The sequence below is a fragment of the Theobroma umbraticum genome, unplaced genomic scaffold, assembly GCF_002168275.2.
Source record: "Theobroma umbraticum cultivar Fairchild unplaced genomic scaffold, ASM216827v3 scaffold_25.0, whole genome shotgun sequence".
Taxonomy (NCBI): domain Eukaryota; kingdom Viridiplantae; phylum Streptophyta; class Magnoliopsida; order Malvales; family Malvaceae; genus Theobroma; species Theobroma umbraticum.
In genome coordinates, this window is record NW_018397282.1 from 349,791 (window position 1) to 365,754 (window position 15,964).

General features: G+C 32.5%; 2 protein-coding genes and 1 pseudogene across 9 annotated transcripts; 1 reads left to right on the forward strand and 2 right to left on the reverse strand.

The window, feature by feature from the left end:
• Positions 1 to 1,280: 1,280 nt before the first annotated feature.
• Positions 1,281 to 6,349, reverse strand: LOC110428103 (jagunal-like protein). 6 transcript variants are annotated; one of them, XM_021443811.1, is made up of 11 exons: positions 6,273 to 6,349; positions 5,692 to 5,763; positions 4,723 to 4,794; positions 4,410 to 4,553; positions 3,976 to 4,047; positions 3,209 to 3,317; positions 2,988 to 3,043; positions 2,712 to 2,838; positions 2,521 to 2,627; positions 1,753 to 1,819; positions 1,281 to 1,651 (listed from the first exon to the last, which is right to left on the reverse strand). In XM_021443811.1, exons 6-11 carry the CDS (start codon positions 3,288 to 3,290, stop codon positions 1,572 to 1,574), a joined length of 519 nt encoding a protein of 172 aa, XP_021299486.1. In that variant the 5' UTR covers positions 3,291 to 3,317; positions 3,976 to 4,047; positions 4,410 to 4,553; positions 4,723 to 4,794; positions 5,692 to 5,763; positions 6,273 to 6,349; the 3' UTR covers positions 1,281 to 1,571. The 6 variants fall into 6 exon arrangements, with proteins under 6 accessions (XP_021299486.1, XP_021299485.1, XP_021299487.1 ...); XM_021443810.2 differs by lacking the exon at positions 4,410 to 4,553 and adding an exon at positions 5,469 to 5,611 and having other exon boundaries at positions 6,273 to 6,333; XM_021443812.2 differs by lacking the exon at positions 6,273 to 6,349 and adding an exon at positions 5,469 to 5,611 and having other exon boundaries at positions 5,692 to 6,086.
• Positions 6,350 to 10,762: 4,413 nt separating this feature from the next.
• Positions 10,763 to 12,128, forward strand: LOC110428118 (small ribosomal subunit protein eS21-like). Of its 2 annotated transcripts, none has more exons than XM_021443835.2 (4): positions 10,763 to 10,863; positions 11,035 to 11,135; positions 11,221 to 11,353; positions 11,916 to 12,128. In XM_021443835.2, exons 2-4 carry the CDS (start codon positions 11,086 to 11,088, stop codon positions 11,979 to 11,981), a joined length of 249 nt encoding a protein of 82 aa, XP_021299510.1. In that variant the 5' UTR covers positions 10,763 to 10,863; positions 11,035 to 11,085; the 3' UTR covers positions 11,982 to 12,128. The 2 variants fall into 2 exon arrangements, with proteins under 2 accessions (XP_021299510.1, XP_021299511.1); XM_021443836.2 differs by having other exon boundaries at positions 10,778 to 10,863; positions 11,074 to 11,135.
• A 1,011-nt stretch (positions 12,129 to 13,139) lies between these two features.
• Positions 13,140 to 15,963, reverse strand: LOC110428076 (uncharacterized; annotated as a pseudogene). The gene is made up of 7 exons (XR_016352159.1): positions 15,886 to 15,963; positions 15,295 to 15,414; positions 14,896 to 15,207; positions 14,691 to 14,825; positions 14,500 to 14,564; positions 13,768 to 14,017; positions 13,140 to 13,698 (listed from the first exon to the last, which is right to left on the reverse strand). The product of XR_016352159.1 is annotated as an uncharacterized LOC110428076 (transcript).
• Between the last annotated feature and the right edge of the window lies 1 nt (position 15,964).

Here is a 15,964-nt window from a genome sequence, read left to right on the forward strand (position 1 = left end):
GATAATGCGCTAATTAATGAGCTAAATACTCGGGTGTACATGCTTTGCTATGTGCCTTTTCGGTTTGCTATAAGGAAAGTGTATTTGTGTCAGAGATAGGAATGGATTGCCTTCAAGTGGTTAATTGGATTAAAAATAAGAGATTTAATGGGGAGGTTGGTCATGGGATTGAAGACTGTTGCTTTGGAATGACTCGGCTTAATTGTACATCTATTGAGCATTGCAGAAGAGACACTAAGGTGGTGGCCTATGAAATTGCTGAGTTGGCTAAAGATTCGGAGGTGGATTAGTTTAATTCTAGATGTTCCTGTGGCAACACTAAATGTAATTAGGAATGATGGTAATTCTAGCTAATGTGGGTAGGAGGGCATGATTGAAGGGTACTCTTTCTTCTTTCTTTTTTTTTTCATGGGTTGAATTGGTAGACTTCAATCTTCAATTTATCTAATAAATTTTTATCATGTCAAGATAAAATAGTTGTAATAATAATAAAAAAAGGGGTAAGATTCAAACTAATTAAGAAGAATAAAAACCCTTTCTAAATTACATTATAAAATTCCTATGACATGAAGCGAGTCTCGTTAAAAACCTTTCCATGAAAAAACCCATTTTCAATGTATAACCGATAAATTGTTATATTCTAGGATTATTTATACTCATACCGGAATCTCCACAATTAACTTAAAGATGTATGTATAACTTAATTGTTTGATTATGCAGTTCAAAGGTGACATTTGATGTAACTCCATGAACAAGGCTAGATTAATTTTCAATGCCTTCCTTTATGCCATTTGTCCTAAACTCCAAAAATAAAATGTTTATATGAGTTCAATTTCAGAAATTATTTGTTCTCCAAAAATAAAATTCTACATTTTATAGATATATCTTTTATTGAAGTAAGGTTCCATTCATGTATAAACATGTTCAATTTTGGTTGCAGATCAAAGATAGTTTTTAAATGAAAACTTCCTAATAAGTAGTTATTTAATGAAAGGAACAATATATTTGAAAAAATGTCAAAATAAAATAACCTATAGGACTATACCTGAAGCAAGGCCAAATCCAAAGAGAGCAATAACCCAGGATGAACTTGGCTTTAGATAACTCAATTCTGAAATAACTTTCAACCTAAATGATCCAAAAGTTAGAATAAACTTGAAACCACCCTCACATAAAAACAATTATCCAAAATGCTGAATGATCCTTTCAGAAATCTTGCAATCTACATGCTAATAGAAATATAATCAGAAGATAATTGCTTGTCATCCCATTATCTGCCATTTCAAGAAAACCAAAAAGACATAAATGATTGAACTCCCTAGTATCCAGCTCCATATCTTTTTCTGGGAGCATAAAGGTCATTTACTTTGACATGAATAGCAAGTAGACAAAAATGTTGAACAAATTATGAACAAAACACAGGTCCAACAATCTAATTCGAAAACTGCAAAAAAAAATTGTTAACTAGACTGACTATCTTTCCTGATTTATAAAGTTTATGGGAATGAGTAAGACAACAAATTGCTCTTTACCACTGATGTAGGATTTGTGACCAAGCTATATCCATAGAGCTATGAAGCTCTCTTAGGAGGAGACATGTTACCAATGAGATGAATTGTGTAGCCAATGATAAATAAATGAAACACCAGTCCTGTAAAATTAAAAAAAAAAAATGGAAATGCAAAGATGACCATGGTCATTAGGATCATAAACTTCAGGAAAACGTACAAGTACCAAACAATCAGAACTTACCAACTAGAGAAAGAGCTACCTCAGGAAGTTCCAACATTGTTTCCCAGTAACTTGGGTTTTTGGCAGTCTATTAACAAATACATAACAGCCAGGAGATCATTACAGAATTTATCACTATAAATATTAGAGCTGAAATAAATTCTCTTTTCTCTCTTTTCTACTAAAAGTAACACTAATAAAAATATCTTCATGACTTCAACACAATAATCATTAGTACAAATAAGACTACATGCTAGTTCATCTAAACGGATGCTGACTTCATAAATCACCCTGTCTAGCAACCAATTTAGCACTGCATTCAACTAACAGCTCCAACCTCAAAATTGCTCAACTAAAATCTAAAATGAAAATGTTCTACTACTTTGGAGGAGGGATGGAATGCCTTTCAACAGCTATTACAAAAACTACATCTACTTTCTTATGCCATTTATTCACTAATTTATTCATGAAACCCCATTATTTCGTTTCTTCCTTCGTGTTCTTTACCTTTCAAATATTATTATTATCTAGCCAACAACAGATTTGCATCATTTTTTCCATTTTTTAAAGTCTACAATGTATTTATCTATTTCTTTGCTTTTATTTTTCTCTTAATTTGGTGAAGTTTAGAAATTACATGAAATCAATTTTATCGAGACAAAGAATAATGTGATAATCAATGGCAACAAAATAAACGTACTCCAAAATTAACCCTTTTAACTTTATTAAGAACTGTGAAGAAAAAAGAGAACCACTTTAAACTCGAAAGAAAGAAAGTAAAATCATTACCCTAAATCTTGAAAACTTGCAAAGAGTGCAATACATCAAGAACGTGACAACAATGGATGAAGTGGCCATAAAAAATCTCAACACATTCACTCGGCTGCGCTTCCGACCTTACACAAATGACAAAGATCTAGCATTAAACAAATTCCAACCTCAGAAAAAATTATAGAGAAACATAGGAGTTGGGAAGTAACCTATTTCTCCTATTATCAAAGAAATGAGACCACAAGTGGTAGCAGCAATTTCACGCCCATGGGAAGCCAAATCCTCTGATGTTGATAGAAAAATTAGCAAAAACAGTCCTACCATAAGTGTGATAGCCTGCAATAGAAGAATGCTATCGAGGTAAATAAAAGCTAAGCAAACTGAAGCTTCTAAAAGATAAGCAAATTTTGGCTTCTGTACCACTTGAGTCAAAACACAGGTGACAAGCAGATATTAGATTTTATAGGAATAAGAGAGTAGCATACCTGAACTACAAAAAAAGATCGCAAAATAGACTTTGTACGAGCTACTTTTTGATATCCTAAAAATTTACATCAAACTAAATAAGTAGACAAATAAAGAACTGAATTAAATAGTTTGAAAATAAGATGCAAGGAAACACAAAAAAAAATATATTGATAAGATCATAGATGTACTAATATTAAAAGTAAAAATATAAATAGAATTACTACAAGTAGGAGCGTACGGGAATCAACAACCATCCGATAAGAGAAATCTGAGCCATCTGTGCCTGAAGGCCTCCCAGATGTAGACATTCTCCGTTGCATCTTTGCTACTTTGGTTTTCTTCTACTCCTGTTTTAAGAAATAAGTCATTTGAACTGTTAAGTCATTTCTTTCTAAGAATTTGAATTGTGAGCATTATCAGATAGTTAAGCATTCATCCTATCGAACCAAATCATAAAACATGAAACACACCCCTAAAAGTGGTTGAAATAATCAGTTGAATGCTGAGATGGGACAAACCTCCAAGATCAAAAATCAGATTAACTAGTTCCTTCTTCATTAAAAAAATATGAAAAACCACCAAGAGCTTTTTTGCTTGTGCGGTAGTATTGATTACAAAGAAAGCTAAATTTCAAATAAATTCAAAAAGGACATCCCACTATTCTCTATGGTTCTCTATACATTACTGTTCCTCATTTTCTTTTCCAATCAATTTTCAGATTGCTAATATTGTCCAAAAAGAAAGGGTAGGGAGGGGGGACTTGAAAAAGACATCACTACCAGAAATACTGGTTTCTATGACAGAAGAAACCGTCACAGAAAGTCCAAAATCCGTCAAGAATACAAATTAGTGACAGAAATTGTGACGGATATTTTCCCACACTGTAAGACTTTTGTCACAAATTTTTTTCAATATAATGGTTCTTCACCATTCAGAAGGACTAGTATGTAGAATATTCTACTTTTCAAAAGGACATTCAAAATACTAAAGTGTCATATATCATACTTCGCAAATAATTTGTCCCGGAATCAGTGGTACCAGCTCCAAAAAGATCAAGATGAGTCAGTCCAGTCAAACCTGTCTCAAGAAGAGGAGAAAAATACAAGTAATTAAATAAATCTACAAATTAGAATGTGCTTTTTTCTTTTTATAGATCTGAACATGCTTATTTATATGTACATGATTTAAGGAAAGGCATCCTAAAGTGCTTGCTAAAGCTTAAAGATGTAATGTTATGCTTCTTTGCATTTCTAGAGCTTTAAAATTACTTTAAGATCAATACTTTTCAGATAATTAACTTTTTGACCAGAAAAATGGGCATCTTACTTCATAATCACTCATTTTAGAAAAATAAAAATAACTATTCAAAGAATTGAAAGAAGTACTCAGAACAAATTTAAGGCAAAATCTGCCTCTATAGTTCTTTTGAACAGATTTACTTGTAAGAGCTAAAAGTCCGGCATCTGTGATTTGACAGGCATCCAGGTGAAGTGATTTAAGAGATGACAATCCAGACAGTTTTCTTAAACCACTATCAGTAACTACAGTGAATGACAGATTTATACTCTCCAGATTTCCCAAACCTACAAGGAGTAAACCAATCGAAAATTGGATGATCATGTACAAGAAACGTTAAATTGTTCAAGGTATCATCTACTTTTAACAGCAGATGCACAAAATGCAAATTATAGTTCCCGATGGAATCATCAAATGAAGAAAATAACAAGCATCATGGATGCCAAGAATATAAACCTGAAAGAGAATCCAAACATGAAGCTGTAACTGGGCAGCCCTCCAAGTTCAAAATAGAAAGCTTTTGCAGACCTGAAGCATAATTGAAAAGATAAACATTTTTTTTTTGGAAAAAATAAATCACTGTGACTTCACATTCAAGTGCGTCTTATATTCCTTTCTTTAATATCAAGAAGTCTATAAGCACATTTAGTGTTCTATTATTATGTCTCAACTTTTAACACTATGGGAGTCCTTGGTAAATTCTTCAAAAGATAAGCAATTTTAATGAAATAAAAGTTCAATAATTAGTAACAGCCAATTTCAGAATTCCTATAATCTGCTAATATGTTAAGAATGCTAAAGCTTTACCTATCAAGTTGAGGCAGGCCATAATATACACAAGAAACCACAATGACATCATGATGAAGAAAGTTAAAAAATTTATCAAATTCCAAATATCCAGTTGTCACAGGACAAAAATTCAATATACCACTGCTAATATGCAAATCTAAAAGATTAAAAGAAATAAATCAGCAATTCACAACAAGAAAAGGACAAACAAGAGGGAAATTAAAAAAAAATAAAACAAGAATTCTGGTTCATAAAAACTATCTTATTCAAAGGTTAATAAGTTCGACTCTCTTTGAGCGACAGAATGCAATTTTACCCAACATTATACATGCATACAGCAAACAAAATCTTCTTCCTTTCATATAAATCTAATATCAGCCCCCTCCAATTCATATTGACGCCATCAAGCTCACCAGCCAGGGAAGAGGGGAGGGTTTGTTGAGAGGATGAACATTCATTGTTGAATGGTTGAACAACTTCATCTTAACATTCCAAACCATGCAGTACACTTATAAAAGCATCCCACAGTCATAATAGCCCAACATACACAATCAATCTGTCATAGATGACTAAATAAATTACAACCCTAATACCAAAATGTAAAGCATGACAGCAAATGAAACAGTAACAAAGTACCTTTCAAATAAGTAATGCCAAAATCTGTAACCTTGCTGCAGGAAATCTGCTAGCTTTTCAAGTTCGTAACCCCTAAAATGCCATAAGAGAAGTTAGCCCTGATGCATAAAAGTGTAAAGCACATGTTTATTCAATTTACAGTGTCCTTGTTCTAAATGTGATTCATTATAGTAATCAAGTGACCCATACAAACAGACATCCACCCACAGCTCATAACAAATTCCATATAGAGAAAAAGAACGTCATGATTAAAAATACTCAAAAAAGAGAGAAGCTGTGAACAAGTGTAGATATCTTTGATTGCCTACTGAAAATTATCAAACAGAGATGTTCCTAAATCGATACATAAAGGATTGAACAGTTAGATCCTATAATAAAGATTGCACAGTTCAAGAGAAATTACAGAGAGTGAACTTTAAATCCTCAAAAAAAAATCCCAAAAATATAGAGTAAATAGAGGGAAATCATCACTAATCTGAAGAGAAAAAAAGAAAACGAAAATGAAAAGAAAAACTAGTGAAATTTTGAATTGAAAATTTGAAAAACGACCTTCAAAATCAGAAAAGAGAGAAAAAACAAACCTTCAAATTTAGAGAAAGACAAGGAATAGAAACGGATATGAAGAGATCTTCAAAATTATCTTGGGAATATTTTTGTTTTAATTTATAATTAAAATTATTAAAATTGTAAACATCATTAAAAGAGATGATGAAAAGATTAAAAATTTTTTATATTATTTTAAAATTTATTATTATATTTTTTTTAATAAAACTAAAAAAAATATTTCAATATTATCACATTATCAAACTAATGAAAACAATAATGATTGACTAGACTTATATGTCTAGTAAAAGATTTTTTTTGAACGGAATGCTTATTTCAAAATTTAATGCATTTGCTTGAAATTTCAATTAAAAATTAACAGCCTTGGGGTATTTTACCCTTAAAATTTTGATGGCTCTAAATTTTGTTAAACTAAATGCTTAACTTGAGGTCAAAACTTTTTGACTTTTGTCAATTTAGTATTAAAGATTTTCGGATTCTTACAATTAAAGGTTAAAGTGAGAGGTGTTTAACACGTGTAAGATACGTACATCATATGGACACTAACTTGAAAAAGTAAGATACGGAGAGATAATTTTATCAAAAAGTCTTTTTTATCAAATCAATTTTTTCATCATAACATGTAACAATTAAATTTTTTAATATAACGTGTAACAATTAAATATCCAACATAGCGTGTAACAATTAAATATTCAATATAACGTGTAATAATTAAACTTTTAGTTTGACGTATAACAACTAAATCTTTAATATAACGTATAATTATAATTTTCAACCTAGTGATTATAACTACATTTTTAAGGCAATTTTCTATCGCATATGCTATAGACTCCATCCACCAGTCAACTTAGCTCTTAATTATAAGAAATCAAAAACATTTGACCATTGATTGTTACAATTAAAATGTTTGGCCCTTAATTGAAAAGGTGCCCAAACATTTAATCCCAATTTGAGCATTTAGCCTTTTAGTTAAGATGTATGAAAATTGATTAATAATTTTTTTTATATAATTAAAGGAAGGAGGATTCAAACTCTACTTTTTAGGTAGGGAGATAATGTACCAACTTATGAGCCAAATGCTCAGGCGTTGATTAATAAAAAAATTGATTAAACAAATATTGATTTTAAAAATGCCCTTATCCTAAGGAAGTGCAATTGGGGGTGGGGGGTGTGGCTCCCTTGGGGAGCATGAGATCCGTGCTCCTTTGGGGAGCACTGAGGATTTTGGGGGGCGACTAACATATACAAAAAATAAAATAAAAGATAACAAAGAGGCTTTTATAAATAATTGGAGCCTAAATTATTTTCTATTGTTGAAGTTATTAAAATACTATTAAGGTTAATATAAATATATTATATAATCATAGGCAGCGACCTTAGTGAAGAAACCTAAAGCTATATATTTTGGTGTAGGATTTGGACATTTTTAAGAACAACTTGAAAAATATGCATTCGAAGGCTACTTCTAGATCGATCATTACAAAGGAAGTAAAATCCTCTTTTAAATTGAAGAAAAATATGTGATTGATTTAAAAGAATTTAAATTTTTATAATTTTTATAATTTATAATTTTATCATTTTTAAACGGTTTAATATATCAATTTAAACTTAAAAATAAAACTTTTGGATTTATACTCTTTGTTGGGCTCCAACCTGAGCCCAATGGCCGAGCTACAAAACAAGCCTATAGTACTACTTGAATCATAAAATGGTAGCGTTTTTTTTTAATAAATAGCATACTACACATCAGGGCATTTTCCATATATAAACTCTAGAGCCCTAAACCTTACCAAAGCCATTGTTCTCTTATAACCTTACTTTTACTATTTTGCTACTTATCATTAGAATCAGATAAGTTCATTTTTTTTCCTCATCCTTTTTGTTTTGTGTTTTTCCGTAATATCAAGCGAACAATATCTTCGATCACAAAAATATGACTTAATTAAAAGTGTTTTTAAGTGAGCATTGTCCTTAACCGTCGTCAACTCAATTAGAGTAGACTTGCCAATTCCTAGAGAACTATACAACAGATAACCACATTTTTAAGGCTAGAGTTATATTCTTTTCCCCAGCTAAATGCAATAAGATCGTTTATTATCTCCTCCTCCTTCTTGGGATCCATGACAAAAGAATCAAAACTTTCAAGATGTTCTAATCATGTATAATCTTATAAACCATCACCACAATTCATATAAAGCTCTCATTACCTCATAGTTTTATTTATGGCTTTGCCCACATGATTCAAATATCACTCCATGATGATGTTCCAATCTTTGGGTGAAAGATGAAAGCGTAATAATTCTTATTATCAAGAGGATGACTATATATTATCTTCTTATCATGGGATGTTTCTCTTTGTACCATGTAATTTTGACGCCTTCAGACTTATCTTCAATATCCTCGTAGTTGTATAAAAATAGAAGAGGCACCTTTCTCCTAAAAGATTCTACTCTCTGCTTAAAAAATAGAAAGAATGTGTTTTCAAGTTAATTACTTCAAATGATGTCATGTTCAATGTATCAATTTTTAGAAAAGATGGTTAAATATTTGTATAAAATTAATTTAGTTCTTTTCAAAAGAAAAATTGGGACTATTTTCCTTTTCATTTCGAAGTGTAAAGGATTTATTGTGAAAATGAGAGATGAAGTGTTCCAAATAAGTAAAAAAAATCTATTGGACGTAGTGGAGAAAAAGATTAATATAGTTCCTAATGTATCAAGTGTTGGGGTAGCTGAAAGTGAAAAAGTGAATGGCAGTGTAAGGTTGAGAATAGATAAAGAATAGGCACACGACAGACTAACAGTATTGTCAAAGTAGAAGAGAAAAATTGTGAATAAGGTGGAGAAAGACTAAGTAATATAGAATTGTGAATAAGGTGGAGAAAGACTAAGTAATAGAGAATTAAGGAAAAAATATTTAGAGTAATAAGCTAAGAGTAAAAACATGTTTGCAATAGTTCAAGAAATCTTGTTCTGCTCAAAATGAATTGTCAAAAGCTCTATATATAGATCTAAAAGAAGCAATTACTCAAGAACTCTCAAGAACATCCCAAAGTGAAAATAAGTCATGCACTTGTCACTTGCTCTTAATTACTTCAAATGCCATTTATGTGAAAGTAACTTATGAAACCTATCACTTTTTTTTTAGTTACTTCTAATGCCATTTGCGTGAAGGAGTTGTTCCACTTGTTCAGGACTATACAAACACTTTCATACATTATTCATTGATTCAACATCAAAGTCAAAGATTGCAAAAATGCACATTTCCATAATAAAGTACATGATGTTATTTTTATAAGATAATTTGTAATATTGTATATATTCATTTTCTTTAGCATGAGGTTACATACTTACTTGATATTCATTGGACTAACGGTCCACATTTATAATTTAATAAAGTCTGTTTTCATAGATAATCATTTATTCATGTAGATTTTTTTGTTACAAATAAAAAGAAATTGAAAGAATGAAATAATTAAAAAAAAAAAGACAATCAACCTAAACTGTATTTATTCCATAGCTCAAATTGGATATTTAATTATTGAAATAATTGTTGGAGACTCAAATGGTGGATATGTGGGAATGATAATTTATATGCTATTCTATATCTTCATGAATTTAGGCACTTTTGATTGGATTCTATTATTTGGTCTACGTTGTTCATTTTGAGGTGATAGAGAAGTTCGATTCTAAATTAACATCGTATGGATTATTCTATCGATTCTTTATCAAGATATTAAGTTGCGTTTAAGTTAGCTGTTGATTGATTTCTTCAACTTTACAAGGTGATGCTAATAGTGATCTCGACAAACTTTGGCAGAAGAAGAAAGTTGAAGTTTGATTTGGGTTATTTTGACTTTAAATTTTTTTAATTTGAAGATATTTTGAACTTTGAATGAATTGTATTTAACAAATTAAATATGTTTTAATCAATTTTAATAAATCAAGTTTTGCATTTGATTTACATCGAATTAGTTTTACTACAGCCAACTAAATATTAAGTTTAGATTTCTTATTACAAGTTTTAGCTTTCGGTATCTTTGAAACATTGATTTGTATAATCTTGAGTTTTAATCTTAATTTAATTTTAACAAAATCGAGAATGAAAACAAATATTAAACAAGATTATGTTGCACATTTGAAATAATTTGGTTATGTTAGGAGATTTTATATAATTTTTTTCAATTAATAGCTACTAATTATCATTTAACTACAGAATATCACATAGAAAATTTAAAAAATATATTTTTAAAGTATTATTATTTATATTTTAGGATTTCCAACTTTTAAATTTACTTATTAATAAGTTATAATATCTAATTCAATAATAGTATATAAAATGTATACAATAACTATATATCAAATATAAATTTTATAATTTGTAAACTGCTAAATATATAAATTTAAATTTAAAAAATAGACTTTTGGATTTGCAGACCTTGCAGTCTCCAATCTCAGCCCATTGGGCCAGCCATAAGTCGAGCCTGGAATACCAGTCGGGCGGCAGCGTTTTACTCTAATAAAACTCATCACCTTATTTTCCCAATATAAACTCCAGATAACATCAGAACCCTAAACCTCACCAAGCGGCCGCCTCTTCCTCTCCCAGGTACCTCTCTCGCCCTTTCTCGATTTCAAATTCAATTTTTAGGGTTCTAAATTGATCTCGATTTCAAATTCTATTTGATGTTATAATCAGCAGATGTTGGCTTTTGTGTTCGCTTTAAATATAGTTGGCTTTTCTGTTCTTTTTACTATGAACTGGGTGTTGTTGAATTAGGTGATTTGAGCTTTGTGTTGTGTTTCTTGTTCGGTGAAGCAATCCGCAAAGATGCAGAACGAAGAGGGTCAAAACGTGGATCTTTATGTACCCAGGAAATGGTATTTAATTCGGTTCACTCTTTTTTTGTTTTGAACTATTTGTATGTGTTGAAAGCTTATGTGTAGTTTGATGTTGTTGTTGCAGTTCCGCCACTAACAGGCTCATCACCTCGAAGGATCATGCTTCTGTCCAGATCAACATTGGACACTTGGATGAGCTTGGCAGATACACTGGCTCATTCTCCACTTTCGCTCTTTGTGGCTTTGTCCGTGCCCAGGTTCGTGTCGGTTACTGATTGTTTTTGGGCTGTTTTTGGATATATGCGTTTTGTAATTATTATGGCTGGGATGTTTGATAGTTAGATTGGATCTGATAGTTGCATTTATGTCATGTTTACATTCGCATCCTGCGGCAAAAGGCTTAGTCCTTCATCTTGCTTTGTTAATGAAATGCCTGTGGTTTCCTTTTCATGTTAACACTCTAAATATTTGAGATATGTTTTAATTGTCTATTGTTATCCGTTGGTTTTAAGAATATTTTCAACCACAATCTCATGGCTAAAGTTCAGTATGGTAGTGACAAAACTCATGCTTAAAACCTAGAAGAGACAATAATTATTGAAGACTCAAATGGTGGATGTGCGAGAATGATAATTTATATGCTGTTCTATATCTCCATGAATCTAGGAACTTTTGCTTGCATTGTATTATTTGGTCTACGTACCGTTGATCATTTTGAGGTGATAGAGAGGTTCGATTCTATATTAACATGTTGTGGTTTGTTCCCTCGGTTCTTTATCAAGATAAGTCAGCTGCTGATTGATTTGTTTTACTTTGCAGGGTGATGCTGACAGTGCCCTCGACAGGCTTTGGCAGAAGAAGAAAGGCGAAGTCCGACAGCAGTAATAGGCTGTTTCTGAACTTGTGTTAGTTTGAACTATTAAGTTGTAGTTTGTTTTGGTGGATTATGTTGAAGTTGTTTTCGTTGAATCGGATGATACCTTCAATTTGGTTATTTTTCTAATGGGGGCAGAGCTTCCTTTTAGTGAGATATGTCTATTCTTATTGTTTTGGCTTTCAGTGAAGCAAACCTTCTTTTAGGTACACATATAGAGTCTTTCCCCACAACCAAAAAGTTTGGTAGATCCCAAGCCAATGGTAAACTTTGATTTCCCTTTTGTTTTTGAACTTAGGGCAAAGGTTGCTTCCATCATTGTGTTGGTCATGATTGCCATCATTAAGATTATAATTATAGCATCACCACTGTTAATTATTGTTATGTTAAACCCCATTTTTATGACCAACTTCAGCCTCTAGTGGAGAGAACATTGCTGTTTATTCTTTCTTATAGTTGCTTCTACAAATAAACTGGCTGAAGCTAGGGAAATGTTAAGTATCTTTCTACACAAATTTCTGCTTTATGTTGCTCTTCTGTCAATGTTTTTGGTGAGGAATTGAGAGGCTTGGGAAGGAAGACAGATTGAATTTGAAGGAATCAGGTTCCTTATTAATGGAAACTGCTCTTAAATTGATAACCCAGGGAATATGCTGTAAATGAAATGGCAGTCATGCTTTGATGGACTGAACAACTGACTTAACATGTGTTTCATGTTGGGCTTTTAGATTAAGATTCTCTTATAAATCATTGTCCATCCATACTAATGGATGTAACCAAATCTTTTGCGTGTTCCCTTCCCCTCCAAGGCTCAAACTCACTCAGCCTCCCCCCACTTTCAGGTGCTAACCCAAGGAAAGTACATCAGATTAAAAGACAATCCTAGTAAAGATAAGGAAGAAATCTCCCTGTAAAATAATCTTTTTTCTCCAAATGCTAAGCAATTTTTCATCAACTTTAAAACTCAACTGTCATTCTTCTAGGAAAGTTGGGAAATGCAAGAGTAAACCATTAACTTCTTTTTTATTACCTATTTTCCTCCAATTTTGCTGCACAAGATTTGGTACAGGCTAACAACCATGATCACCTGTGCTTTGCTTTTGTACAAAGCTGATGGGCCTAATTCTGAAGCTCATGATTAAGAGCTGCATGTGGAAAAGAAAATTGCTCAAGCAGAAGATAAGGGGTCCCCGAGAGATCCTCTTCCAGTCTTGCTTACCCCAACATTGTTTTATATTAGTAGTTGCTGAGCGAGGTTAAGGAATCCTTTAATATAGATATCTCATATAAAATCATCTTTGTCTTACGTGGCATGGATCAACTAAAAACAGATTGTCGAAGAAATCTACGAATAGACTTCGAAAGATTGTTAAAGAAATCTTGTTTTGATACATGTTAAATTTTTAAAACAAATATTCTACTAAATACTAGCAGAATACACACAAACATTGATGATCCGATATGGTGAAGAATAAAGATTCACATGCATTTTGACTTTGCATCATTTAATCAGATTGGTATGTTTTGAAAAAAACATAATATTAGCAGTAGCAGTAGCAGCAGCTGGAAGAGGAAGAGTAGGGAAGGCAAACTGAGGAGTATAATACCATGCTTTTGTAATCTGCATCATGCTAATCTTTTGAATATCCCTCTGTTCACTAGCATTCAAGTTCTGCTGTTTTTGAACCTGCCTTTCTTCAACCCCACTACCACCTTTTGCCGCACTTCCTGAGAACAATTGTAATGCATGAGGTTCAGGATGAATATAGCATCAAAATCATGATATTGAATAGTTACCTGATAGGTCAGACCATATTCAGGTGTGGTCAGATGGGTGCTCAGATACGTTTGCCCAAGACCTCTCTTGCTGTTCTTGACACCCTGTCCCATGCATTGCCTGGTCATGCACTGTTGAAGCTGCTTGTATAGGTTCAGAGGGATTGCCTTCATGTAGCTGTGATATACGCATGGTCGCAAGTACACGTGTAGCATCAAAGTTTGAGCCAGATCCATGATCTAGTCAAAATTTGGTGCCACTAATATCAGCCTGTTCCCAAATAAACGTCTTTTCAAGATCAAACCGACATTTTGGCATAATGTGGCATAATGTGATAATAGTATTTCGCAAGAGGGCAAGGCAGACAAGCATTCATTTATTAGCATACTCATTGACTTTGCATTGTCCCAACCTAAAAACTAATAAACTGAACATGTGTTGTACTCTTTTTGGGTTAAACAAAGTTTCATATACTTCTAACTTCCTAAAAATATTCCATTTGTGATTTAGATGGCTATCTAGTTGCAAATGATCGATGTAAGAAGCAGAATTAATGCAACAAAAATATATGACAAACTTGCTATAAGATATTGCTATCAATCGCAACCGAACTATTTCATGATTGGATGTTATTGCTTGATGACATGAAATATTTTATGTTTCAGAACATGTTGTTCTATGAGTTGCTATAAAGAGAATTATGACATTCCAAAAATGTATGGAGAACTAAAATTACTAGAAGGATATCTTACTCGGCTGCTACGTCAAAAAATAAGTGAATGTCAACCTCGCAGCCTTCACAAAAAGTAAGGAATGCCTGCATTTCAGTTTTTTAGAGTAACATAAGGTTTACCTCACATATTAATGGAAGAATAATGACATATATTAGCATGTTTAAATAGGATTTATGACCCAAAGGTAATCAAGCTGTTTCAAAACCTACTTTGTGAGCCAAGATTAGATAACTTCAATTCCTTGACACTAAAAGGAACATCTATAGGATCTCCTGTGTGAGTATACTGCACAAACTCCTCCATAGGATCTATCCACAGTTGAGTGCGCAATAAGGAATCATTGTCTGCATTGGCAAGTGAAAGAATAAACTTTAATTTCTGGTGAAATAGCAAAAATCAATATTGTTCGTGTACCTTTTGTTGGGTCCATATAACTTCTAAGCTCAAGAGCTTTTCCACAGATTTCACTTGCAGCATCAGAAGGTAAAGACATCAGCTCTGTTGCAATGATGGTCATTTCCTGAAGTGATGATTGAAAATTACCTAGCAATTTGTACTTTACCACCATATTTGAAGTTGGATGAAAAATGTAGCAGAATATCAAATGAGTACTTTACCACTATAGCTTTCCAAAGCCCATTGTACTCTCGATGCATCCGGATCAGCCAATTTTACAGTCAAGTGATCGGTACTTGCAATAGGTGTCCTAAGAACAGAACAAACAACCTAAACACACCAAGTCACTTGGAATGCTACATTTTCACTATCCATCCAACAAATTCTTACAGAAGCAAATGAAGGACAAGACCATACCTTCAAAAGCGTGCTGCACTGTACTTGAGCTCCAGAAATTCCATAGACATCAAAGAAATTCGGCTTAAATGTAATAGACTGGTAGGCCGACCTTGATGAATTGAGTGTATGAAGTGCAAGCTGCAAATTTTGCCAAGTTGATCCGTTACAATTTGAAATAGCTAATAAGTATAGTATTCTGTTTGGTTGCCGAGAAAATCTAGCAAACAGAAGTAGATGGAAATGCTTTTGCATTTCCTTTTCTCTTTTCACTACTAAGACGTAAAGTAATCAAAATCCACCAATAATTTGAAGCCATTTTTTATTCTCTTTGCTTTTAGACAATCTGCCGCTTAAACAGCGAACCAGACAGAAACTAAATCCAAGCGTGAAAACTTGATTGCCTTTTCATTTTCCTTCACTTTCCCGGTCACCAAACAGTAAATAAATTAGCACCTATGCCCCCTTCAAAACCCTAATTGTGTCCCAACAAAAACAAAAACCTAATTCAATGCTTAGTTAACTAAAATAATCACTTAATTCCAATTACTTGAGAGCAAAACAACTTAGTTGAGAGATTGAATTCGGAAAGGTGACGAAAAGGAAGCGTACCTGAGAAGGTGAAGCTGGATGACGAGCTCGTTGCCTATACGTGCGAGCCACGTGATCGAACGACCAAAGGTTCTGAGAG

Coding starts and splice junctions, on each gene's coding strand:
- LOC110428103 (XM_021443806.1), bottom strand. CDS start 3,290: ATGCAACGGAGAATGTCTACATCTGGGAGGCCTTCAGGCACAGATGGC. Junction 2,839..2,987: donor GATCTTTTTTTGTAGTTCAG/GTATGCTACTCT, acceptor CTTCTATTGCAG/GCTATCACACTTATGGTAGG. Junction 1,652..1,752: donor GGTAGCTCTTTCTCTAGTTG/GTAAGTTCTGAT, acceptor TTAATTTTACAG/GACTGGTGTTTCATTTATTT.
- LOC110428118 (XM_021443835.2), top strand. CDS start 11,086: ATGCAGAACGAAGAGGGTCAAAACGTGGATCTTTATGTACCCAGGAAA. Junction 11,136..11,220: donor CTTTATGTACCCAGGAAATG/GTATTTAATTCG, acceptor TTGTTGTTGCAG/TTCCGCCACTAACAGGCTCA. Junction 11,354..11,915: donor GTGGCTTTGTCCGTGCCCAG/GTTCGTGTCGGT, acceptor TTTACTTTGCAG/GGTGATGCTGACAGTGCCCT.